We start from the raw sequence: 27,778 nt of genomic DNA, 5'->3' as shown, positions 1-27,778 counted from the left end.
ATTTGACCCTAAATTCGGATGGCTACATAAACATAAAGATTATCATTGCTATGTGATGATGTGTGCTGTCTAAAAGGTTTTAAAAATCGACTTGCTTTTACGTTGACTATAATGTATATAATGTCCAAATTCCAGTTTTTATCGATTGTGTCACAAAAATATAGTTTTTAACCCAAAATTTTTCACTTTTAAAAATATTTGTTAAAAGTACTGTGTCTTTAATAATAAATCCGCATAAATGTCATCAAATATTGTAGTTCATTTCTTATAGTTTTGTAATAAGAATTAAACTTTAGAAATTTTTAACAGTATTCAGCGATTTTTGTGCAAAACCCAAATTTTGAATGAAAATGCGCGAAAAGTAGCCGATAGATTTCTGTCGATTTTTTATATGATCAATAGCATGTGTCAATAGATCGATGTATATCAAGATACCTTTTGTTTCAATTACTTTGAGGTTGGGCGATTTTTGGAGCTAGATTGACTAAACATAGAGAGTTCGTTTTGTTTCATGTATTAAATTATAAGTAATGAATTTAATTTTGACGGATGTTAAACGATATAACATAAATTGGGGTAGTTTACGCTTTTTTATAAACCGCTTCGGGGTTTATACATGTAAAAGTTAAAATGTCCATTGTTATGTTATATCGTATAACATACGTCAAAATCAAATTCAATTCTTAAGTAATTCCTGAAATGAACACGACAAAGCTTTTTGAGGTAAGTGACTCAATCATATTTGGTCATCCATGCAATAGAAATATTCAGGGTAATGTGACATTAGGATCTATACATACCCTCCTACTCCAAATGGACACAACACTTTCGAGTAATGAATAAATCTTGAAAATCGTTCGAGCACGATTGAGAGGTAACAGACTATATCTGATTTGGTAAAAAAAATTACCCCAATTATAACCAATATTTAATTGAATTGTTTAAAATCAAATCTTCACAAATCATTATACGGAGGTTGCTTAATATCACTCTAATCTTGATATGAATCTTCATTGTCCATTAGCTGTTTATCTATTACATCACCTACATGTAAATTAGCTAATTCCCGCAATACATGTAACTTAAATAACATTTGGTCAAAAATTGCAAATTGTGACTCAAATAAAAAGTAAATTGTTTAATTTTATTCCACAAACAAATGTGGACTAGGATGTGCTTTTATTAGATTTATAGCGCTACAAAATAGCATCATATTTATTTGATTCAATTGAATTTTAATCAAGATAAATCTGACAAGAGAGCAGGCATCTTGCGTTTAAACTGTACTGTAAAACACCAACTCCTGATATAGTTGTATGAATGATGAAAAAAAGTATACCCAGGGGAATACTAACTCAACAAGCAACAGATTCTTTAAATTGTGAGAAGACATCAGAAAATGGGATTCGTGCAGTGGATGTTGTGCGGAATTTTAGTCGTCGACTTGAGGTTGTCATTGATGAAAAAGAATGTCTTTTGCAGCATTCTCTTTAAATTTGTTGTGTTTCAATAAACAATGCTCAATTTTTCAAAACCTTATCAATGTTTGTGGGATGTGTTGAGTGAATATTTACATCATATAGATTAAATCTAAAAATATATATTTATATACATTTAAATTTAATACAAAGTTATTCAACGAGTAAATGGTATCAGATATTATTAGATACTCTGTACTTGACAATAGTACATGAACAAGCATGCGATCGACGTTTCCAGTTTAAAAATAAAGTAATTATCAAGAATTTACAGAATTTATCACGAATTATGATGTGATAGGTCTTACTTCCATGTGAATACTAGTATATTGTTTTAAGCATTATTAAAAACGTGTATGCTAGACTTTTTTTTTTATACAAAAATGCATCCTGTATAAGTACACAGTCAAGAAAGATCCTATGTTCTGCCTTTCACAATGTTTTTTTTTTACTATGCCTGATCATCTTTGTATTGTGGAATAAACAAATAACTTAAGCATAGATTGCAAGTTATCCAGAAAAAAGTAGTAAGATTCATTTTAAGCGTAGATCCCAGAGAGAGTATCTCTAAAAGAATTCTAAATTATTTAGATATGTTAAGAGTTGAAGATAGATTTGTTCGGTTAAGACTAAATCATGTTTTTCATTTATAAACATGGCAATGCACCAACATTTGCTCAGCAACAAATCTCATAGTACTTGGAAAATGTTTACCAACATATACTCTGAGGTCAAAGAAATTAATTCCAAACAAAATTTTCAGAAAGCTGTAAACTCTTTCTTGTCTACCGTCATTTTTCGAAGCATTATCCTTAATTCCTTTTCTGTACCCTGCCTAAATTCCATTGTGTAACTTTGTACTGTACTTTTTTGTTATTTTTTTATTATTAACTTTATTGTTATATAAGGACGCCGTTGGAAATAAGCTTTTTAGCAAAGCTTTAATTGGCTATCCTTAGGTAATAGTCATGTAACCTAGATAATAATTGAATAAATTGATCATTTTTTACTTGCATAGTGCTGAGATAAAGTCTGTTTTTCTATCTGTTATATTTTATATGTGTAATCATGATATTCTCTGATATATTAACACGAATAAAATGAATGAGTACTGTAATTGAAACCGAGGATTGTGATAACATTCAAATACCTAGTAATGTAACATTTATGACAAACAGATGCAAGTGTGTGCGCACGTGGAAGCGGATGCTTCATATGGACACAACAGAGATCGGCCGAAGCCAATCACAATAAACAGCTAAAATTGATGCTAAATTGTCAGATTATAATCAAAACAGTTTTTGCAATTAAACACTGTAACAAAGATTAATTAAACATTATGATAAACAAACACGAGAACAGTCGTACTGAAGAACAGTAGTGTTGTGTTACACGAATAATCTTGGTACGACTTGCTTTTTATATCAAGAGTTATTCCCCTTTTGTGTATACTTCAATGTATTCCTCATTTCCTGGGTGAGTTGTGCACACAGACGTGCACACATGCCGCAGATGGCTTAAGCTATATTTGTACAAGCATACCAATGGAGCTGATGATGTAGCCCCACGGTGTAAGCATGGTAAGTAATTTTGTGTTTAATATGTTTTACGGTGCTACCGTTGTGGCGAGCGCACGGGCTCGTCACAAAGTTTTTTCGGTAACAAGTAAATTCAGCACCTGGTGAATTTGGCACCTGCGTAAATAGTGAACTCGGCACCTGGTAAACTTGGCACCTGGTAAACTCGGCATTAGGAATCTGGTGAACTCGGCACCTCGTTATTTTTTTTCTTATCATAACTATAAATAAACATAGAAGAAATACAAAACCTCGTTATTTTTTCTTATCATAACTCAGATATAAAAAAAAAACATCGAAGAAACACAATACCATTATGCAATTATGACAAATAAAAATTTCACGTATTCCTTTTTTGTAATGAGTGAATAAAAGCAGTATAATAATTAAATATAAAAACGAAGAAATAAGGTAGATTTGTAAAAATATTAATTTATTTCCTATAGAGAACAGTAATATAATTACGTATACACAACATCAAAGGTACTGTAATCCAGTGTGTAACTTGTTTAAATTGCTAAAACAACAAGGTGACAGGCAGCGGGGTATTCCTAGTATACATGGAAGGGGCTTCCAGGTGCTATTAGACGGTGTATTACCCGTACACATAGAAGGGGTGAGGTACTAATTATGAGGAGGTTAATGAAGAGACCCTGTCAACACATGGGCTTCCCAATGTCACTTTTTCTTGCAGCTGAAGTACAGAAACAATATTAATAAACATTTGAAGGATATTAAAAATAAAAATCCTAAAGAATATTGGAAAGTAATAAATAAGTATAACAAAAATAAAAACTGCCAAAATCAATCGGCAATCGGTATTGATGATCTTTATCAGTATTTCAGAGACTTAAACCGGTCTCCCGAAATAAGCGATGAAAATAATCACATGATTACATTACCCAAGATGAAATAAAAAAAGCAATTACCCGGGTAATTAAGAATCTAAAAAATAATAAAGCCAGAGGGGAAGATGGGATAAGAAACGAATACATTAAAGCAACACAGCAGTTAATGTTGCCAGTTTATGAAAAGTTGTTCAATTTAGTTTTTTTGTCTGGTAAGATTCCCTCTATTTGGTTGGATGGAAATATTATAGCAATATACAAAAACAAGGGTGTTAAAACCAACCCACAAAATTACAGACCAATCACTATACTAAGCTGTATTGGAAAACTTTTTTCATTCTGAGTAAACTTCATCCTTAATGGTAAAAAAAAATGTAGTAAACATACAACAATGCAAGAAAATAAGGACATGATAAGAAAATAATTTAAAAACCACAAAATAATCATTTCTGATATTCAATCCGTCTCCTTTAATTATTTCTGCCTATAGTAATTATTGTAAGTATTTTTACGACATTTAGCAATAATATGGTTATATGGATTAATTGTCTCAATTCATCTTTTAACTAGGCCTTTTTTCTCCGTAATTAGCTAGGGAGCGCCTCTTATATGCTCATTGATGAATGTGAAGAACATCGCGCCAAGATGAAACTAGACTGGACAGATAACAACCAAATGTGCAAATGTTCATAAAATTTTCATAGAAAGATAAATTCTTACATAAATCATATCAATTCATTCAATTCAAAATATATGTTAAGCCAGTAGCTAGTGAATTATTTCGTATCTGTTGATAAATGTGGTTGTAAGTAATAAGTTACATTGAAAAACTCACCTTTCTTCAAAAACAGACATTTCCATGGTGCAGTCGTACATTGTGTAACAATTCAATTTTTTCAAAAATGTGTGTCTGGAAACAAAGAGATAAATGAATAATATACAAATGCCGAATTCACCAGATGCCGAGTTTACCAGGTGCCGAGTTTACCGGATGCCGAGTTCACTATTCTCGGTGCCGAGTTCATCAGGTGCCGGGTTTACCAGGTGCCGGGTTCACCAGCATTCGTTTTTTCCACCTCTATACAATAAAATACACTTGTGTATTTCATTGTATAGAGGTGGTAGATATAAAAGGTTGAAAAAACTTCGTGACGAGCCCCTGTGGTATCAACGAACGTCAAAGAATTTTTGAGATAGTATTGCTCTACATTAAGTGTGCCAAAGGTACTAATTTTAATAGTTATGATACATTCTACCGGTTTTATTATAATCTTCTGAAGATTATAATGAAACCGGTAGAGTTTTGAATCGGCTTTCTGTTATTTTTTATTATTTATTACTTGTGTGGATTAACTTTACTCATTTTGGATTATATATATATCAGGCTTGGGGCGAATTACATTGTAAAGTAATGCATTACATTACCATTACTTCATGAATTTGGGCATTAAATTACCATTACCATTACTTGATTTTCTTGAAGTAATGCATTACATTACCATTACATGAGTAAAGTAATGAATTACCATTACCATTACTTTTATTTTAAAGTAAAGGTAATAAAGAGTTTTTGCAAATGTTTCAAATATACAACACTCTTTAACATATCTACAGCTTCATGCTCAGTATAAGGTTTAAATCAATGAATAAACAAGAGTCATAGGCGTCGGAACCGGGGGGGGGGGGGGGGGGGGTGGGGGGCTAGGGGGGGCTTAGCCCCCTCCCCCCCATTTTTTTGCAAAGTTAGACCTAACTATTAGAAACATAGCATGATAGAGGGTTCAGCCCCCCCCTTTTTTCTCTGAGGATTAGTCTAGCCCCCCCACTTTCAATTTGCTTCCGACGCCAGTGAGAGTCATTGTTTATTTGCTCAATATATAATCATATTGTGGCAATATGAACAACATATTACATAAGTAAAATGATATTTATAGACATTTGGCATGATACAATATCAGATATGAAATAGAGACACAGGATAACATGCGTAACAAAAAACAATTTATGAAATTATGTTGCGGTTTTTAAAAGCTAAATATAGATATATCCCCAGATTACACAAATCTTTATAATTTTGGACACTTAATTTTATTGATTTATAAACAGATGATTTTTCCCAGTTATATTTCTTAATATATTATAATCATATTTCTTTTTACGGAGGACACTTTAAGACAAAAGATTGCTGTTGCACTTTATGATCGAAGTTTCAAAGGGTTCATCTTTTAAATGCATCCATCTTCCGGGCTATACTAAATAAATGTTTTGCAGGAGCTGACAAAGCTTGGACTGGAAAATACCGTTCGACGATCTTTATCTTAGGATATATTAAGTGCAATAATAGATTAGATACATAAATCTTGTATTTTCTATCAGTCCGAACTAAATTAAAATGTACAATGTAATTAATATAAGAGAGAGAGAGAGAGAGAGAGAGAGAGAGAAAATAAGTAAGATTATTTTCAAATAGGTTATAATATTGGAAGTGATATTGATTTTCATCATGGATGGACAGTGCATTCATTTTGCTTTTAAAGGTGCATGTCTGTCTCCTATTCTATTGTGACATAGCGAAGGGAAGGGGATTGGGGTGTTTAGCACTTCTTATAACAATAGATTGTTTTGATACTTAGATTATCCTGAGGGCATAGTGTGTTGTTGACACATTTCTTATTGAAGTGCAAACTAATTGGAGTAAATTGTTTAAATGATTAAAAACTCTTAATAACAACACTCTTAAAAATGTTATGAAATTGTGCTGTTATCTTTAGTAATATAAAAAATTCAAAAATGAATTTTAAAAAACCTTTTTTAATAAAACATGTACAATTAAAACATTACTTTCTCAATTAGAATTATTTCTTTCTTCTTCAAAAATAAATTTAATCAAATTCAATTTCAACTATTCATTTATTCATCACATTTTTTTTTTTTTTTTTTTTTTTTTGAAGTTGAACAATCAAATGCATTTGTATACAATAAAGTGATAACAGCTTTGAGAAAATTTACTTCAAAACAAAATTTTTCCTTGGAAGAGAGAGAGAGAGAGAGAGAGAGAGAGAGAGAGAGAGAGAGAGAGAGAGAGAGAGAGAGAGAGAGAGAATTGGTTGTTGAACATGAGTAAGTAATTGATTTATAGTTTTATATCATCTCTATACAGTCAGAGTCTGCTATAATTGTTCAGTGAAGTCTATTAAGAAGAAAAAGCCAAGTTTCCCATCTCTTATAAAAATCCTCTAATCTGCAATTTCGGATAGTTATATATCTTAGAGTTGATATATGTGTTTTAATATCTATAAGTAATTCATGAATTGTTAGTGCTTCATTAAGACATCTTTTCCTATAGATATAGGATTTCATAACCAAGAAGATAGAATAAATGTCTGTAGAAATAGGGTCAGAGTGTAGCCCGAATATAAAAATTAAAGGATCTCTTAGGATTGTAATTCTCTTTGATTGACAGAATTCAGAAAATCGCTGAAAGAGTTCTTGAACATTAGGACACTCCCATAGTACATGAAAAATTGTCTCATCATGTTGTTTACAAAAGTTACACAACTTACTACATTCCTTTCCTATTTTAAATAGATATTTATTAGTTGTTAGAATGTGGTGATTAATTCTAAATTGCAGCCATTGTAATTTGGTACTTTTAATGTTGACAAAAGGTAACTGGTATATGGTTTTCCACTGTAAGTCTGACAACATAAAAAATAATCCCCATTTTGATTTATTGAAAGATGTGACATTTTCCATGTTTAGAATATTATACATGATCTTAGATCCTTTTCGAGGTGAGCAAAATAATTTAATGTGGAAAGGTATAAAAGGCCTTGGGTTATCATCTTCTTTTGAGATTCCATGATAATGTAAACTAGTTAAAATAGATTTCTGTAAACCAAGATCTCTGCTAGGTTTGAAAAATTTTGAAAGATATCCAGCTTGTGTGACCGATGATTCTGTATTACATTGAAAAGTAGATATCCAAGATTGAATGGATACTCCAAAGTTTAAAAAATCTAAACATTTGTGAATAAATTTCCAGGAAACAGTATCAAAGGCTTTTTCAAAATCAATCATTAACAATACACCAGGGATGTCATTTTCCTCTGTATATTGCATAAGATCATATATCAGTCTAGTATTTTCACCAATATATCTCCCTGGTATGAAACCTGTTTGATCGGGACTAATAATAGTATCAAGCATATTTTTTATTCTCTGAGCAATACATCCAGAACCTATTTTATAAGCAACGTTTAGTAGTGTTATTGGTCTCCAATTTTAAAAAAAAAAAAATACTTTTACCATCTTTTGGGATACAGGTAATAATTCCTTGTTTCTGTGTGACTGAGAGTTCCCGAACTTTGTACCCATAATTTAGAGATCGAACCACGAAATGTCCTATCTTGTTCCAAAAAACTTTATAGAATTCTGTTGTAAATCCATCACTACCTGGACTCTTATTATTTGCCATATTTTTCACAACTGTTGTAGCTTCTTTAAAGGAAATTTCACCTTCTAAGGAGTCTCTTTGTTTATTATTAAGTGTTTTTATTTCAATGTTTGTTAAAATTTCATTTAGATTATAGTCAGAGTTTTCATCATTTTTATTATATAAATTCTTATAAAAACTTTCAATTTCATTCAAAATTTCCCTTTGGTTTGTTATTTCTTTCAAATTCTCTTCCTCTATTATTAGTTTTGGTATTATTTTATTTGTATAATGTCGATTTTCTAAATTCAGAAAATAATTTGTAGGTTTTTCTCCTTCATCTGCCCATTTAGCTCTAGATCTCACCATACTGCCTATAAGCCTATGATTTCTTAAATTTTCCAATTCTTTTTTTTTTTCATTAATTAGACCTATATTTTGTTCATAGTTTTCTTCTAATCTATTTATTTCTGTTACTATTTTTTTTCTTTTTAATTATTTCTTTTTTTTATAAAGCTTGAATAAGATATGGTTTTGCCCCTAATTTCCATTAAAAGAGTTTCAAGGAAAAGCTGATCATTAACTGTAAATTGTATTTCAGAATCAGATATAGTGGGAATGCCATTTCTACTATATACGGGCAATGCATAATTTTCTTTGATTTGCATGATAATGGTATTAATGGTTTTAATGTAATCTGAATCATGCAACAAGGAATTATAAAATTTCCATAGACCTTTTCCATGAGTAAAGTTTCCAATTTTGAGATTTAATAAAACTGGAGAATGGTCAGACTTGTAACTTGATAAAATATCACTTTCTTGTACCATATTTAGCAGAGAATTTGAAACCAAAAAAAAATCTAAACGTGCCTGTTTGAATGGGTGAGGTTTGCGCCATGTATATATCTTAGTTTTTCAGGGTGAAGTTCTCTGAATATATCTGATAGGTTGTGGTGAGAGTTTATTTCCAATAGTTTGTCCCTAGCTTTGGCATTATTTATATGCTTGTAGTTGTGATAGTCTTTGTCTGGGTTTAATACAAGATTAAAATCCCCAACTAAAATTATATTATCATTCTTAAAATTACTAATAGCTTCTGATACCATGTTATAAAAACCAGGATTATCTTCATTAGGGCCATATATAACCGCTAAACTTACACGTATATTACTCAATTCAATATCAAGGGCAAGGAAATTACCAGAATTGTCATTTACTGTATTATGGACTTTGTACTCAAAATTATTATTTATAAATATTGCTATACCTCTAGACTGAGAGGTAAATGAATCAAAATAAACATCGTATCCCCATTCATTACGTATGTCTGTTTCCATATCAATAGTAAAGTGAGTATCTTGTAAGCATAAAATATTACATTCTAATTGTTTATAGTATTGTAAAACATCTTTCCTTTTCTTAAAATTATGCAGACCCTGACAATTTGCTGATATTATCTTAAGCTCAGACATTTAGGGTGGAATATAACGATGAGAATAATTTACCTTAGCTGTATGTCTTGCTGAGTCGTCCTCATGTTCACAACTAGAAAGTAAGAATAGATTGATAGGGAGAGTAGATAGAGAGTGCATACTGATTAGATATAGAGATCTGTGCATCGTTAAGAGAGAGTACTTAGGTGTTTGGTTATTTACAATTTATAAATTTACATCGCATATGCCACCCGAAAGCTAATTACAAAATATGTCAATACAGAGTTTATAATTCCGGTTATGGATTATAATATACTGAAGCTTCAGGCGGCATTCTTATTTCCGTAATAATAAACGGTTTCGTGAAAGCAAAAGTTTATATAAAAAAAAAATGTTCACATTTTTTAAAGTGAACATGCATAAATATGTATAGTAATGCAAAGTAATGCCATGTAATGCCAGCATTACACTAGATTTTGGAAAGTAATGCATTACATTAGCATTACTTGTAATGCTAATTTTGAGGCATTACACATTACTAGCATTACTTTGAAAACATGTAATGCATTGCAATGCATTACCATTACATTTAGCATTACCCCAAGCCTGATATATATATATATACCGGTATATGATCTCTATATTAAAAAAAGATTAAAAACAAATCATATGTCAATGAGGCAGGTATCGCAGTCTATACTGAAATAGCCAGTACACTCATTACAGATGTTTGATCCACCTCTAAATTTATCGCGGGAAATATAGCGCGAGTGCACTGTGACGTCATCCATGACTGTGTTCATCTTTGTTTACGTTTCTCGACTCAATACGAAGGTATGGAAGCATGTAACAAATCTTTTGAGTCTCGCCAAAGCATATGCGGTACTCAAAACGTGTCTTCAAACTTTAAGTCACCGTAAATTACGAGTTAAAAATCGGCCATTTTTGGCATAGCACCACGGGTGAAATTAGAGAGCATTATGGGACGTAGACAAAAAAATTTGTTTGATGAACTGTAGGTTTAGCTCGTTCTTTTTCCCGCGCACACTGGTTCTTAATAAAACAAGCATTCTGAGAGTATTGCATAAGCATAGCATAGGCTATATCATAATGAATCAAGCATTCTGAGAGTATTGCTGTAACGGGATGGGAGAAATAATGACGGACCAGACCGGGATTCGAACCCGGGCCCCCTGAATCTCTAGTCAGGTGCTCTACCAACTGAGCTATCTGGCGCCGGTATTCGAACGGGTCTGACCGTCACATTCCTCCCCCTTAAATGATCTTCGTCCCCGAAGATCACCCCAGGCTCTTCCCCTGGCAGGAGTTCACCTGTCAGTTCCAGGGGTTGGTCACGGCACCATATGTAACGGGATGGGAGAAATAATGACGGACCAGACCGGGATTCAAACCCGGGCCCCCTGAATCTCTAGTCAGGTGCTCTACCAACTGAGCTATCTGGCGCCGGTATTCGAACCGGTCTGACCGTCACATTGCATAAGCAATACACGTCCCCTACCGGTTTGTAGAAATTTGTGAAAACAATGCACTGTTATGCAGAATATAATTTCTTACCGTCTCAACAGACCAACTCGATAACGAACCCGATTGTAATAATACATAAAACCCTGTCAATTAAATTTACAACACAATGCTTGACACTATTTTACAGAACTTATTTGTTTGTTAGAAACAATAAAAGGAACGGTCCAAGAAATGCACGATATTATTACTTTACAGAACTTATTTGTTTGTTAGAAACAATAAAAGGAATGGTCCAAGAAATGCACGATATTATTACTGACAACATACTTTCCTTGTTTTTTTTATACACACCGAGCCCGATAACAAACCCGAACATTAAAGAATTGAAATATAAAAATTTTTCTCGAAAATATGTCAACCAGAAGCTACAAAAGTGTAAACTTGATCTGTAGTTTGACATTTTGAAGCTATTCAGCAAATTTCACATTATTCCTCAAACGCATAAAGAAAAAAAGTGTGGAAAACTGAAGTGGGACAGACAGACGGACAGACAGACTGACGCAGAGGAAAGCAATAGTCCCCTCCGGTGAAAACCGGTAGGGGACTGATAAAATTCTCACTATTTATACTGGTAACCACGCAAGGTTGTCGTTCAGTTTATTTATTGTACACCAGTATGCTTGCAGTAAAAAGCTGTAATAAACAAATAACAGAGTTATAAATCTGAAAATTATTAACATAGTTTCATTATGATATAGCCTATGCTGCACCTGGAAAAAAAACCTTCAAAATCCTATTGTGGTGTATAATTTAAGCACCCTTAGATTGTAAAGAATTTTCTAGAAAAAAGTGTGTATTATATTCGGCAAAATACGGTACTTTCATTTTCAGTACATATGCGAAAGTTTAAAAAGTCACTTGCCCACGGGCAAGTCCCTATTGATTTTTTACTTGCCCAATCAGAAAAACAACTTGCGTCGGGCAATCGGATTTGTCAGCCCCTGAGGCCCATACCAATAGGAGATGTATTACTATTAGATTGCTCATTATACTTTTATACATATCCACTAAATTTTGTTTTAGAAACCTAAATCCTCAACAGCAGCCTGTGCTGCCATACACATGAATCCCTAAACATCACATCCCAGGAAAACAGGGTGGGGCCCGATACAGAGAACATCTACACTGAGGATTTCTTTGAGAAGTTGGATGGTGGGGCTAATGCCCTCGACAATGTGGATGCAAGTGAGTTTCTTTTTTTAGATTTTTTTTAAACAAAATTGTATATAAAGAACTTAAATGGTACTGTATTATTTCAGCAAACACTTTGTACTATAATATTCTTTGAATACTATGAAGTATTGTATAAAACTGTCTTGCATGCTGTAGCCTTTATGTTATAATTTTCTTTTTTTGATATTTTATTTCATTGTGATGTATGCCAACATGGTGATGTCAATAAACCATTGAATTGAATTGAATAATATTTCAGCAAACACCGTTGATATAAGAATTTTAAAAAATTCAGATGATTTAATATTCATGCATCAACAGTACATGTGTATATGAAAAAAATATTGAAATGCTTATAAACATGTCATAAAGACTGCATAATGCATTTAGTATGATATGTTGTATTGAAAAAAAATATTAAAATGCTTATGAACATGTACTAAAAACTGCATAATGCATAATTTAGTATAGTATGTTGTATTGAATAATAATCAATATGGGCTTGTTTTATTGCCCAGGATTGTACATGGACAGGAGATGTGTGTATTACAACAAGCCCCTGCTGGAATCAGGGACCCTGGGCACCAAGGGCAACGTACAGGTGGTCATTCCCAAACTGACCGAGTCTTATTCCTCCTCGCAGGACCCTCCCGAGAAATCCATTCCTATCTGTACCCTCAAGAACTTCCCCAACGCCATCGAACACACGCTACAGGTAGGGAGTTCCTGTAGAGATCCCCAGACCTGTCAAGTTTTTGTTGGAAGTCTAAGGATTGTGTGTAGAGAGCTAAGTTCAAGGTTGAGAGAACTTGATAAATGGAAAAACCTCTAAACATTAGATTTTTTAGAAGAAAAAAAATTTGTTGTGCTAAAATTAGGAGAAAATGAGACTAAAAAGGTTAGTTTTTATTTTGTAACTTGATGGAGCTCCTCAATGTCATTGAAACTACATTATCTTTGTAATAAAATCATTTTTTTCAATGAGTGAATGTACATGTGTGTAATTACCACAATGCATGTACAAATTTGATATTGTGAAGCATAAAGTTGTTAAAGATCAAAACCTTTTATTAAAACATGCAAAATTCTACAATGGTTCTGCTACTAATGCAATGCTATTCAAACAAGGTCTTTCAAATAATTCTGTGAGTCTACAATAATGGTAATTACATATTTTCAATGCAGTGTACATACAGTAGTACAGTACTCTCAATGATGATGTCACTCAAGTAGGATCATGATAATATACACCATTATACCAAAGTTGGCAAATCTATACTTTTTTTCAAAAATTTCCACGGAATATGGCTCAATTGCTGCCCTATTAATTAACCTCTTAGATTTATTATCCCTTTAATATGGTATAATTTGTGTTTTTGCAGTGGGCCAGAGACCAGTTTGAGGGACTGTTCACCCAGCCAATAGAGGGAGCTCTTCAATATGCCACAGATCCTAAATTCCTGGAGAGGACTGCCAAACTCCCGGGCACACAGCCAGTAAGTCATAACCAGGGGCATTTGTGATTTTCTCTGGACAGTGCACATTGAACATTAAAATTATCTTCATGTGCACAAGCCAATGTTGCATGAATATGAAAATAATCTCATTTTTCAACAGAAAATGGGGATACATTGAAGAATTTGTGCCCTTTTTTCTTCCATAAAGGGTATCAATCGCCCTATTCATAATGAAATTTCTCCATGTTGTAATAAATATCCAATATAGTAGTATTTTTTGTGTGATTAACGTTTGGTTTGCCTTGTGTACATGTAGGTGGAGACACTACAAGGAATTAAGAAGGCCGTCGTTGACGAGTGACCAAACAGTTTTCAGGACTGCGTGGCTTTTGCCAGGAATCTGTTCCAGGAGAACTATGATAACAACATTCGTCAGCTTCTGTTCAACTTCCCTCCTGATCAGGTCTGTGTTGTTGATAGTGATTTATACACAGCTATTTCTATTTATTGAATTGTGTTTATGCATGTACATGTACACTCATGAAAATCCATTGTCAGCTTATAATTTGATGGAAACCAAATTGCATAACAATCCTTCATAATAAAACTTAGGAAAACTTAGTATAATTGAAGAATGGGAGGGGGACAGAAAAGTTCCTGAAATTGTCATCTTAAGGTAACTCCGTACCTATAAAATCATGGGTTCAAAGTTAAAAACTTTAACTTTTTTTTAACTTATTGGACTTGAATTTCATTAAAAAATAAATAAAATATATATGTATCCATACTATTTAAGATGTAAGGTAATAAAACCCAAAGGCTGAAATTATCATCTGAAAATCACACTTTTTTTGTTTAAAAATTAAATATAAGTGGATGTCTATTTAAATTTTATTGCTTACTTTGCCAGAAAACTAAAATTAATTAAAAAAAAAGAAAAAATTGTTTACATCAGAAAATTTATAGCATTTAGATATATCACTTAGAGAAAAGTAAAAAGAGTTATTTTCCTTCGTCATTATTGAATTACCGGTATGTCGAATATAAGGATGAAAAACGCTTATTAAATATCTCCAAGTAAACAATGATTTGAGATTTTGATGTGCACCTATGATAACTGAGAAATTACAAATCTACTTGCAAGAATTTTAATGAATTCATGGTTAATGTAAAATGTATGACGTCACAGGAGGGTGGATTTACTTTAAGCAAATGGAAATAATATACCGGTATGTCATGTGGAAATGGCATTAGAGAGCGTTTGTGTAACCTTGTTGTTAATATTAAACAGGAAAGCTTTGTGTGAATTTTAGGAGCTAGAATAAACAAATTAAGTATAGTACATAATGTATGGTTATTTTATTTATTATCAAATCCTCTACAAACATAATAGAATAGTGTTAAGAGTTTTGTCATAGATAATAGAAAGGTAGAATAACTTGTGTTTGGTTGATTTTTTTTATCAGGTCACAAGTTCCGGAGCTCCATTTTGGTCTGGTCCAAAAAGATGTCCGCATCCACTGGAGTTTGATGTAAATAATGTAAGTTCAGTCTGTGATCTTCCTCTAACTATTATTTTGTATCTTAATTGAATTGTCAGTAATGTTTACCCTGCAATTCGATTCTCTGCAGGAAATAATCTTTGTCTTATTTTGTCCTCTTTATTGCAGACCACCCATTTCGACTATGTTATGTCTGTAGCTAATCTCAGGGCTCAAATGTATGGCATCAAACAAGTTCGGGATCCAAAGGCTATCTGTGATATGGTGTCAAAGGTCAAAGTGCCCGAGTTTAAACCTAGGTCAGGGATAAAGATTGAAGTGACTGATGCTGAAATGGAAAGAAACCAAGGAAACCTAGGTTTGTTGACAAAATCTGTTGTGTGTGTTGCAAACTCCTTGTGATAGATAAAGGATTTTTTTAAATATTTTTTCCCCACGTTTACACGAACATGCCTGTATTTTGGGAATTTAAAGAAAAAAGATATTGCTTAAAATGATTTGATCTATTGTTTCTATGATGAAATAGATTTATTTCAGTCATTTTAACCCAAATACAGTAAAACACAGTTATAGCGAACACACTTATAGTGAATTGAGACTTACAGCGAAGTGATTTTCACTCCCCGCGACTATATTACATGTTGTTAACTTGACGGATATGACAAATTACGCTTATAACGAAGCAAAATCGCCCGTCCCTGGTGCTTTGTTATAACTGTGTTTTACTGTACATAATGGACAACATCTGTTCACATTTATGCCCCCAGAGATGTAAGAAAAGGGTGTATTTTTTTTTAAATCTCCTCTTTGAATGCTTTTGAAAAAAAAAAACCCAGGTCTTAAATTGAACATCAAGGTCAAAGATGAATGTCATTCATCTAGTTAATGGTCAAATTTTTCACATTTGCTTACTATAGAAGGGATATTTTTTCATGAATTTTAAAGAGGCTTGGAGAAATTGTATAATTATTTTTCCAAATGCAGATGTTGATGCTGTGGAAAATCTACAAAAGGACTTACCCCCTGTGGAGAAAGTAAAGGCCATGAAATTAGTTCCTATTGAGTTTGAGAAAGATGATGATACTAATTTCCACATGGACTTTATCGTTGCTGCTTCCAATTTGAGAGCCGAGAACTATGACATTCCACCAGCAGATCGACACAAGGTATACTGAGGGGAATTAATGAATTAAAAGTAGATATGGTTGATTCATATGTATATATACACACAGTTAATGCAAAGTGTACATGTTAGTCAGTTCTTTAGATACTTGACATTTATGAAATGTCTGAAGCATATGTAAGAATCCAACTGTATGTGACAAATGTATTAAGTCTATATATACATGTACATATCATTAGGCTGTTTTGATTGGGTCTTGTTGCATGTGGATTTTGGGGTTGGACCGATCTTAAGATTTTTATATACCACTTACTAAAGAAAGATATATGCTGTTTATCAAATGATCAAGAATGATATGTACAACAGCCTAATTTCGAAAACAAAATTTAAAGAAAACTAATTTGTTTTTCATTCAATGTTTCAGAGTAAGTTGATTGCTGGAAAGATCATCCCAGCCATTGCTACCACCACAGCACTCATCACAGGCCTAGTGGCTGTAGAACTCATCAAGGTATGTCTGGTCGTGAAAGGATCATAGCCACTTGTGCTTTGAGTGCAGGTTATGTTTTATGGCATAAATTGTTCATGTACATGTTCATTTTGATTTTGTTTGAGCTACGTTAGCTAGGGAAAGGTTTTTGTCCTTTTCCAAGGGAAAACTATATGTTCCAAGGATATTCATGCTCAGATCTGGAGGGAGACTAAATATAAAAAATAAACATTGGATCCCCCTTCCCTTGTATAATAAAAAGGGGGGGGGGCTTTAACTTTTGAGCATTTTGTTGAATATGAAAATTATATTCAGTAAAATTTTCTTTCAATGGGTGGGGGGGGGGGGGGGGGGAGTAGATCCACCCTCTCCCCTGGAAAAAATCCTGGATCCACACCTGATCAAAAATATTTCGGCATGCATTTGTTGTAAAACTGGTCTTTCGATGTATGGTTATTACCACTTTTACAATATGAAAGTTCTCTTTTACAGCTTGTACAAGGACATAATAAATTAGAAAGCTACAAGAATGGATTTGTAAATCTGGCCTTGCCCTTCTTTGCTTTCTCAGAACCAATAGCAGCACCCAAGAACAAGGTAACAAATTCAATCTGAACATTTTAATCTGTGAAATACGCTTCTGTGTGCTCTTCATCAAATACATTTACATGTTCGTACTTTATGGTTTTAGTATTATGACACTTACTTCACATTATGGGACCGATTTGAAGTTCAAGGAGAGATGACCCTACAGGAATTTTTAGATTATTTTCAGGTAAACTAGTCTGTTATTATTAGATAAATGTATGGATTCATGATTGTCTGTCAAAGCTGGAATTGATTTCATATATCCAGAAATGAGCGTTCTTTAAACATTTTGTTGGCTGTCCATAGATAGTATTGGACTCTGTGACTCTGTCGGATACTTTGATGTCACCTTGATAATTAAATGTATGATGTGTGTATACCTTTGTAGAAAGAATACAAGCTGGAGATCACCATGTTATCACAGGGCGTGTCCATGTTGTATTCATTCTTCATGCCCCCCGCCAAACGACAGGAGCGACTGGGACTACCGTAAGTTAATCATGTTTTTGTGTTCTGAATTATTCAGGTCTTGAAAGAGTAAAAACATTCATGGCAGAATGTCAACTAGACACAAATATTCTCAAGACAAAAATAATGAACTCGTAGAGATTTCGGTGAAACTGGATGTTTATAGCTCAGAGTAGATGGGGGTATTCTTGTATCAAGACTAGTTTAAGAAATTTTGTTTAGAAAACTGAACTATTTTAACAAGCATTCAATTCATTATACTACAGTTCTCGGTTTGTGTCAGAGGAATCAATTGACATGCATTAATATCTCAAGCAATGCTAGAAAGATCAACTGTTTCTTTTCTTCATATATGAAAATTTTTATGCATTCTTATTTTTTTCAAAATGATGTATTGAATTGCAGATTATCAGAAGTAGTTAAAAGAGTCTCCAAGAAGAAGATTCCTAGTCACGTAAAAGCTTTAGTGCTGGAGCTGTGCTGTAACGATACGGAGGGAGAGGATGTAGAAGTTCCGTACGTTAAATACAATCTACCACAGTCGTAATGTAAACACTGCCTTAGAGACCGCAATAGGTACCCCCACGAGTGGTGACCAGACACTGGACATTCTCATATTGAGAGACTTATCAACAAACAAACAGTCAGACAAACGGATGACTGATGCACAGTCAGTGAAGTGCAATGAACATAATTACAAAAATTTTTCTTCTTTTTGACTGTTGTATATTTGTATTTCTCAATGATGTAATATTAACTTGTGGACTTGTGTAAAGGAAAACAAACAATAATTTGATTGTCTTACTATAGTATTCTTTGTACACAGACAGGTTTGGTAGTGTGCATAATAATTTATTCTGTCTTTATGAAACTTAATAAAAATAAATGAATAGAATCATAAAAGATTTACAAGTTGTTGTTTATTTTCTTAAAAGACTTCGTTTTCAACAAGTATTCTAATTTGGACTGTGAATCTTACCATTAAAGGGTGGATTGGGGTTTTTAGCTGACATTAACTTAAAGTTCAAATGAGAATTTCTGATCACCTATTATCCGTCCATCTATCCATAAACTTTTCACATTTTCGACGTCTTCTTTAAATAACTGGGCCAAATTTAACTAAACTTAGTACAAAGCATCTTTATGGGAAGGGAATTCTAAATTTTTGAAATTAAATTAAAAAATTAAATGAAATTGAAATTAAGCACAGAACGATTTCAAAAGGGATATAACTACAAAACAGTAAAAAAAAAAGGAGTGTGTCTTAAAAATGTTTAAATTTGTTCTGAATAACTTCAATGCTCAATAATCATGACTCTGGACCAATACTGCAGCCTAAAGAGGGTTCAAAATTCAATATGGAAAAACATAAGGAAGGTGTTCAAAATACTTCTCAAGAACTACAATGCTACAATTTGTGAGATTACAATGCATGTATCCTAAGATCGTGTAGATTCTAGATTGTTAAAATTATGACCCGGCCCCGGACCAATACTGGGGCCCCTCAGAGGAATTCAAAGTTTAAAATAGAAATATATAGGGAAAATCTTTTTCTAAAGAAATACAATGCCAAATTTTGTTATTTTACTATGTATAAGCATATTCATATCCTCATATTAAAGTCACAGTGACCTTTTCTCTTTTTTTATAGTCATTTATTCTTCTGTTTACAATTTTGTTATCTGTGATATGCCGAGGCCTATGATAAGATTGCTCATTTCAAAGTTTTGTTTAAAATGTTGTCAAATCTTGCACTATAAGAGAGTCCAAAAATATTTTTCATATTTAAACATTTTGAAATAGGATGACACAAGAAATATTGTCCAAGTGAGAGATGTCGCATATGGACCTCTTGTTTTTTGTTTGTTTTTTTGGGGGTGGGGGGGGGGGGTCAAAAGAAAACTTTCAAAGAGACAGTAAAATTAGAATGCAAAATTTGTAATATGATTGATCAGAACATTTCTAATGTTTTTTTTTTCTAATGAGTTTACTATAACCACTTTTTGATACTGATTAAAAAAAATTGATTTCATTATCATAATGATACCTACTGCAATATTAAATAAAAATACAATCATATATGATCATATATACATACAGGAGTTGAAATACAGCAAAGACTTTATATTTATAAAAGGTCCCTGTCAAACTAAGCCCTTAAAATATCCTTTAATTTATAAATAATTAATATATTATGATAATATATAAGTTTTACATATACATGTATGTACATGTAATACCAGTATATTGTTTGTATAAGACTGAGCAACATGCGAAATCTACATCTATCTTGGTAATTGACATGACACTGATGATCATGACACTTGTCAATTTATTTGATAAGGTACAACAGCTGTATATAACATGCAAACAACGCTCAAATGCTACTTACTTTAAAAAATGTAGATTGGAAATATTTTTTATTGAAAATAGAATTAATAATATAATGAAAGAATAGAATCGATGAATTCATTAGTATAAAAAAGAAAAGCAAAGTTTAAATCTATTTCATGGAAAGTGCCGACAATGAAATTCAATATACAAGTCAGAAAAAGACCACTTTTGTTTGATTTTCATCACATTTTTATCATTGATGATGTCTACTTTAGATATTTGATTTTCTTTACATTGCCTTTGTAGAACTCGCACACAAACAGATTGTCATTATTGTCCACACATAAACCAAACGGATCCCTCAGAACACAATTATCAATGTATTGTAGAAACTTTCCATTCTGATCCAGAATTTGGATGCAATGGTTGTCACTGTCTGCTGTCAGGATATGACTCTGACTGTCTGCTGTGATACCATAGGGTTGAAATGGTTTGTTCTTGGTAACTGAGGGATGGCCGGTGTATCTCCATCTGAGTTTCCCGTCCTGATTAACCACCACTACTGCACCAGCCTGATAGTCAGCTACACATATGTCATGGTTTCTGTTCTCAGTGATGTATTTCATTCCATCATTCCCTGAGTACAGAGGTTTACCTTTATCATCAAATTGAATGGTTTGTTTCTCTGTAGATCCCGAGTACCAGACAACTTTTGACTGAGTTTCATCATCACTGAACATAGTAACCAGGAGATCACCAGTAGAGGTGACACACAGCTGAGTAGGCGTCCACTCCGGTAATCTGATCAACTCTTCTGTCTGTCCATTCTTTACTATGTTCACTGTCCCATCCGTCCCATCACAGTACAGTAGATTACCATCACTGTTTACAGCTATATCATTAGGCATTTCCTCTGATTTTATTTTAAATGTCCGTACGAGTGAACCTTTACTGTTGAAGCATTTGATATCATTGGTCTCTCCACTCGTCCAAATCCTGTCTTCATTTACACAGGCAACATTGTATAGTTTTTTATACCCAGTCTGTATTGTGGTAACAAGCTCTGGTTCATCCAGTAGTTCTCTGACTGAAGTTTTGGGTTGGTTTAGTGACAAAACATTTTCTTCTGTAGCAGTAGATAATGGGGTGATCTGCCCAAACAAACTATACAGCTTCTCACGGTCTATTGGTTTTGGAATGAATGTTGGCAGTGATACCTTAGGTGGAAGCTTGCTGAACTCTCTGATCTTAGAGCTGTATTCAATAGTTGTAGATACTTCAGTGGATTTCTCGATTTTCCTTATGGCCTGTAATGTTTCTTTTATGAGAAATTGTATCTGTTTGATTTCATTCAAGTGTTTCTGTAAAATGTCTCTGTGTTTCTCTTTTATCTCGCTGAGTTCAGTTTTCATTTTGTTGATGACGATGTCGATTTCTCTGTGCCATTGCTCTCCTTGTTTGGACATAGTTGTCGTAAGTTTCTCATATCCTCCATCCAGGTTGGCCAGCTGATTTTCCAAGTCGAGTGCAATTTCTTCATATGTAGGGGAAATATGATTTTGGAACTCTTGTGTATCTTTTTTAATATCGTCTTTCTTTTTCTTGAAAACTTCTGTAACTTCTACAAATTTATGTCTGCCATGTTGTTCAGATGCCATGCAGGAAGAACAAACAAAAATATTGTTGCAATCTTTGCACTGAAATTTACAATTCTTTTGTGGGTGTGTTTCACATTTTGGAAAAATGAGGGTTAATCTTCGTTCCTGGAATGGAACTATTTTATGTTTGTCATATCCATCTGAGATGTGTTTGCCTATACATGACATGCATAGGTTGAAATGACAAAAGTCACAGTAGCTGTGTACTATGGCGGTCTCACAAAGGTCACATCGAGGTACATCCTGGGCACTAGAATGAGGATCCATGGCTGTTCAATTTCTAAAAAAAATATTGAATACTTATAACTTTTATGTTCAATTATAAAAATAAAAGGATTTTCATGTTTTCTAAATTCTCAAACACTGTCACGGTGAAGAATTGATTTTGTATTTGACATTATTTTAATTTAGATTTCTCTATAAAAATCACCTAAATTATTAAAATTACCCCTTAATTTGTTTCCGTCGGACATTGATATAAATTATAAGACAGTTTTCAGAACTTTATAAATCATTTTATAAAAACTCAAGCTAATATTGTTGCGTTTGATTATCCGTAGTTTATGGAGTTGAATAAACAGAACATTAGATTCAAAACGAAAGTAGTTTTATAATTTTAAATACAGTCGTTTTAGGGTATTTCTATTCATAACTTCAGATCTAATTAGAATTAGGCTAACGTTTATATGTTTTAATCACCATAGCTTGCAATTTAATTTTAGTTAATAAGAAAACAAACCTTGTTATAAAAAAAATTACATATCCTTTAACTGTCTGGTATCCGTCCCCAAAACATGGCTGATCTTGCTCTGAATGTGACCACCTGATTAGAAATTTATAAACGAATACAAGAGTTACTCCCCGTTGATCGCTATCGACATTGCCTGGTTCAAGTCTCAAATAATTTTTCCTTGAGAGTAAATATCTATCTTTTTCTTCTAAAATTAAAGTTTAGTCTATTAAAAAATATAGAACATGTAAAGAATAAGACACAAGTAGAATTACTATTTTGACGAATTAACATTTTCCACTTTTTCTCGCAGCAACAATTTTTTTAAAATTTACATATAAAAAATGGAATTATCATGGAGATGCCCCCCCCCCCCCCACTTTTTGGGGAGTATGTAAAAAATTGATATGAAAATAAGGAAATGAGGAGTGAAATTGAAGTTATATAGTACGCCAGCCCCCCCGCCCCCCCTCTAATTATAGACACGTTTCACTGTAAACAGATTTGAGACATTTAAAGTTTTTAAATGTTTTTTGGTTTATACCCTGTGAAAAATAAGTAAATCCTTGTGCATCTCACATTAAATTTATAATGTTCGTAAAACGAAGCGAGACGGCAATGCATTGCTAGTCAAAATGAAGGCAGAAAATTTTCTTGATCTGCGCATGGTGAGATGCCTATAGATTTGTAGTCTACTCTCCCCTCCCTCGATCCCCCTCCTCCCCCAACCCCCCCCCCCCCCAAAAAAAAATAATCGGGAGAGGGCTACATTATTGCAGCTAACAACCACCAAGTATGATACTCTGTAACTCTTTAAATTTCAGATGCTGGAGGAGGTTAAGCTTTTTGGAGCAGGTCATATATTTATGTTTATATACATTGTAAATAATATACTTCAAATTCAAATGTGCATGGTTGATTTAACTATTTAAATGAATCGGAGAGGTAGTTTCAGATACAGAGTGATCTTGATTATCTAGATGCTTAGGCAAGTTTAAGATGTTGGGGCAACTCAAATTGTGTTCGGGTCTTGAAGCTGGTTATAAAATGATAAATTCCGCTCATATCTAGTCAGACTTGAACTGTTTATATAACTATGGGTGTGTAAGTAGAGGTAGCTTCAGATAGAGTGCTTAATCTTGATTATCTTGATGCTGGAGCAGTTGTGAGCTTTTTAAATAGTTAAATGCAGGTTTGACTGATAAAACAACTGTTCTGACGATCATGGATCAACTTTGGATTTGAAACACTAAGGCTAGCTTCAGATACAGAGTTTGATCTCCATTATCAAGGATGCTACAAAAAACAATTTCTAACAAGGATGCTACATATCACAATTTCTAACTGTCTGGTAGGCGTGTCGCAAATTGCTGCATCTGATCAAAGTTAAAAAAAATACAAGGAGTTACTCCCCGTTCATCGTTATCGACGTTGCCTGGTTCAAGTCTCTGGATATTTTTTCACTGGGTAAATATCATTTTTTTAAAAATAAAACCTCAGTGTATTAAAAATCTATAGATTATGTACTGAAAAAGACAGAAATGGAATTACTATTCTAGCGAATTAATCAATTAATTAATATTTTAGTTGGGAATATACCATATATGCATAATTCGCACTGTATATTTACATCTACCGAGTATTATTTCCTATATTTCTTACGGAAACTTATAGTTAATTCCAAGCTCTATAGAAACAGCCAGACTGAGATGCCCCGTTTATCGATTGGTGGAAATCTACAGCGGCTGAAACTGAAAAGAAACCGACAGGAGTGAAATTGACACGCCCTGTTTATCGATTGGTCGAAAAACAGCGACCTAAGAAAAATCACGGACTGCACCAAATAATCATGATGCTGTCAGACGCAGAGTCTCACGATTTGGCTGTTTCTTTTAGCTAAGGTACTTACGTACATTAACAGCAATTTAGTGAATTTTACTTACTTTTGATAATCAATTTATTAATTAGTCAAAGAAAGATGTAAATATAAATAATAAAATGCTTTCTTTGATGATTCATGCGGGTTATGAAGGTAGCGATCATTGCAGAAAAAAATTACATAACCCGCTAACGCGGATTATGTATTTTTTCTGCAATGTCGCTTCCTTCATATCCCGAATGAATCACCAAAAAAAAAACCCCAAAAACATTTTATTGTTTAAATACCCCCCCCCCCCCCAAAAAAAAATAATACGTGGGTTATGTTTTTATCAATGCATTATACTCTGTCCCGACTTTTCGCTTGATATTTATATAATAATAAATACCTTTGTGCTGAAACTACATTCATCCATTAATATGACAAATGTCCAGATTATCTGATTTGAAACGCCCGCTCTCCTCATCAGATTTCAATTAATACACATCCAAAAATACGGGGATTTTGCATTGCATCAGCCATAATAAAGCCCAGATGATAACGTTGAAAAATTGCGCGAGGTGTCCCGAGTACTTCCGAAAAGATCAAAACATTTCCCATTATAAATCTCCGCAAGAAATTTGTTTTCGTTTCTGTAAACTTTAATGAGTGAAAAGGGATAAGAACTGGGTACGGTAAACAGCAAAATCGGCCCTGTTTTCAAAATTAATGAAATTTTAAGTGAAATATTTGGAGAATTAACCGGTTTCAAAACAGTTTGATTTTTTAAAATATCTTGTACGGTTTCCATATAAAAGTTATCTAAACATAGCATTGTTTATAGCTATTCAGTTAACCAATAACGTCATGACGTCATGAAATGTATTGATAACGTTCTTCAAATAATAATTACAGAAAGGATGTGCTGGTATATAATGTAAATAAAGACATATTTTATACATTATTTATTTGCCTTTTGCAGTAAGAAATTAACTATGTTTCATGCTATATAAATTTATACATCATCATCATCATCATCATCATCATCATCATCATCATCATCATCATCATCATAATAGTTTGCATTCTCTCACCAGAGGTCGTGTTACGCAAGTTTCGCTTGCATCTCCGTCAACGCCCAATGTAAAAGATTAATGTACAAACTGACACGACGGGCAAAATGTATTTAAATTCAATGTAGTTTATTTTTTTTTTAATCTAAAAGCATGATAATAAACAAATCAATTTAAATGTTTTATGCATGTGAACATCTTTCTTGCAAAGTTACTGTAAGAGCTTTTTAGCCGAGTTAAAAATTAAAAACTGCATGATTACACAAGTAAGAGGGCAATTTTTGACCGCTCCCGATTCATCGCTGGTTTAATAGAAATCAGCAGCAGTGTCAACTCCTCCTATAATCTTAAAAACTTGCCCACAATGTCTTCACAGTTTCTTGCCCTCTCTTTAAGATGATAAGACAGAAAAATGAAAACAGCAATGTGCTTGCCATCCTTGTTTTGAGCATGTGACATGCTATTTCTCCAGTGTTGACAGAAGTGTAAGCTGTACATATCATAGCTTTCCAAAAATCTTGCTCGACTAAACAAAATAATTCAAGGGCAACCGTATCTAATGACATGAATTTTAATTTTTGCTGTTGTTCATAAACTCATAAACAGAACTTGCAGATTTAAGTAAAAATTTCAGTCTTTTTTTTTCGATCTATAACTTGAGCATGTACGTGTCTATTATTTGAAATTAATTTATTTCATTTTTGCATATTTTTTTAAATGTACATGTATCAAATAAATGCATGTTAGCTTGAAAGATAAAGCAGTTAAATTGTATTTGTTATATCAAGATGGAAAATCAAAGGCATTTTTGTCATTTTCAACCAAAGGAAAGTAAGATTTTTCTTTTTCAAATATTTATAAAGCTGCAAAAAGCTTTATTCTCTTGATCCCGTCGGCTTATCGGCACGCAAAAATTATCATTTCATGTGAAGTTATCGCGCGAAGTCCTGGTTTAAAAATTACCTAACACTCAAAGGATGAGATCTCTGATGCTTTGAATAAACCCATTAGGAGGGGGTCAAATGATTTTTTATTTACATCTGTTTTGTAACAACTATCTATACTACTATATTAAAATAATATACTCGAATTTTTGGGCTTTAATACCGAGAAATCGGAAGAGTACTGTGATTTGTTTTATATATTTCAAACATCATTTGTACCTGAAGATTACCAATTTGTTTTTATTTTTTCTCAATCAAGCTTCGCTTATTAATAATCAACGAAAATTCCTTAAAAAAATCCGGAAATCATCTTAACTTTTAACAATCTTGAGCAAAAAATCCCGAGAGTTCCGAATGTCAATATGGTGTGTAAATATTGAAGGGAGTAAAAAACGTTGGTGAAAAAGTGTTAAATTCGAATAAAATTTTTTAGATGAAAGTATAAGAAAGTAATGCAGCTTCATTAATTTTCTCCAAAATCGTTTCGGAGCAATTCTGCAATTTTTTGCTACATTACGGGTATATGGGAAGCTTAGCTTTAAGTGTTGCGAAGGCCTGTCTCGAAACACAGTTAAATTATTCTAACTAAGCAGAGTGTATTGAAATTAATAGAATATTTTTAGGCTTAAAGCTGGTACGTTATGTAAATGTCAACAATATGGTGTGTCGATGTATCTATATGGTAAATATCCGATATCATATGCAATGTCAACCCGTGCACGCACGGGTCAAAGTCTGGTATATATTATACTTTAGATTGAATGTTTTAGAAGAAATTTATCGAAGAAACACTATGCACACTTGATTACTAATTGATTTAAGTACATTTAGTAAGACACGCGAGTTATTTCTTTTCAAGATGAATGAAATCGATTAATTGATCAAAAATCGGGACACACGCCAGTTTGGCGGTTAAATTTCTCGAGTAAATATTCCAACGACATGAATATATATTTGACAATGTTTTAATCTGTACTGTTATTTTTTGTTAATAATGATAATCCAACACAAATTATTATATACAGTCTACTGTAATAGATAGTTTAGATCGATCAAGAAATA

The 27,778-nt window shown here is 32.9% G+C and overlaps 1 protein-coding gene, 1 non-coding gene and 1 pseudogene across 2 annotated transcripts; 1 reads left to right on the top strand and 2 right to left on the bottom strand.

Moving 5' to 3' along the window:
* The first annotated feature begins 699 nt into the window (after positions 1-699).
* On the top strand, positions 700-19,022 carry LOC128160904 (ubiquitin-like modifier-activating enzyme 1; annotated as a pseudogene).
* On the bottom strand, positions 10,935-11,009 carry Trnas-aga (transfer RNA serine (anticodon AGA)). The gene has a single exon. It is a non-coding gene; the product is annotated as a tRNA-Ser (tRNA).
* Positions 19,023-20,433: 1,411 nt separating the features above from the next.
* Positions 20,434-22,944, bottom strand: LOC128158765 (uncharacterized). Its single transcript, XM_052821722.1, has 2 exons — positions 22,851-22,944; positions 20,434-22,391 (listed from the first exon to the last, which is right to left on the bottom strand). The coding sequence occupies exon 2, from the start codon at positions 22,376-22,378 to the stop codon at positions 20,720-20,722; it is 1,659 nt and encodes a 552-aa protein (XP_052677682.1). The 5' UTR covers positions 22,379-22,391; positions 22,851-22,944; the 3' UTR covers positions 20,434-20,719.
* Between the last annotated feature and the right edge of the window lie 4,834 nt (positions 22,945-27,778).

Source organism: Crassostrea angulata, chromosome 8, assembly GCF_025612915.1.
Source record: "Crassostrea angulata isolate pt1a10 chromosome 8, ASM2561291v2, whole genome shotgun sequence".
Lineage (NCBI taxonomy): Eukaryota > Metazoa > Mollusca > Bivalvia > Ostreida > Ostreidae > Magallana > Magallana angulata.
This window is presented reverse-complemented; position numbering and strand designations above follow the sequence as displayed.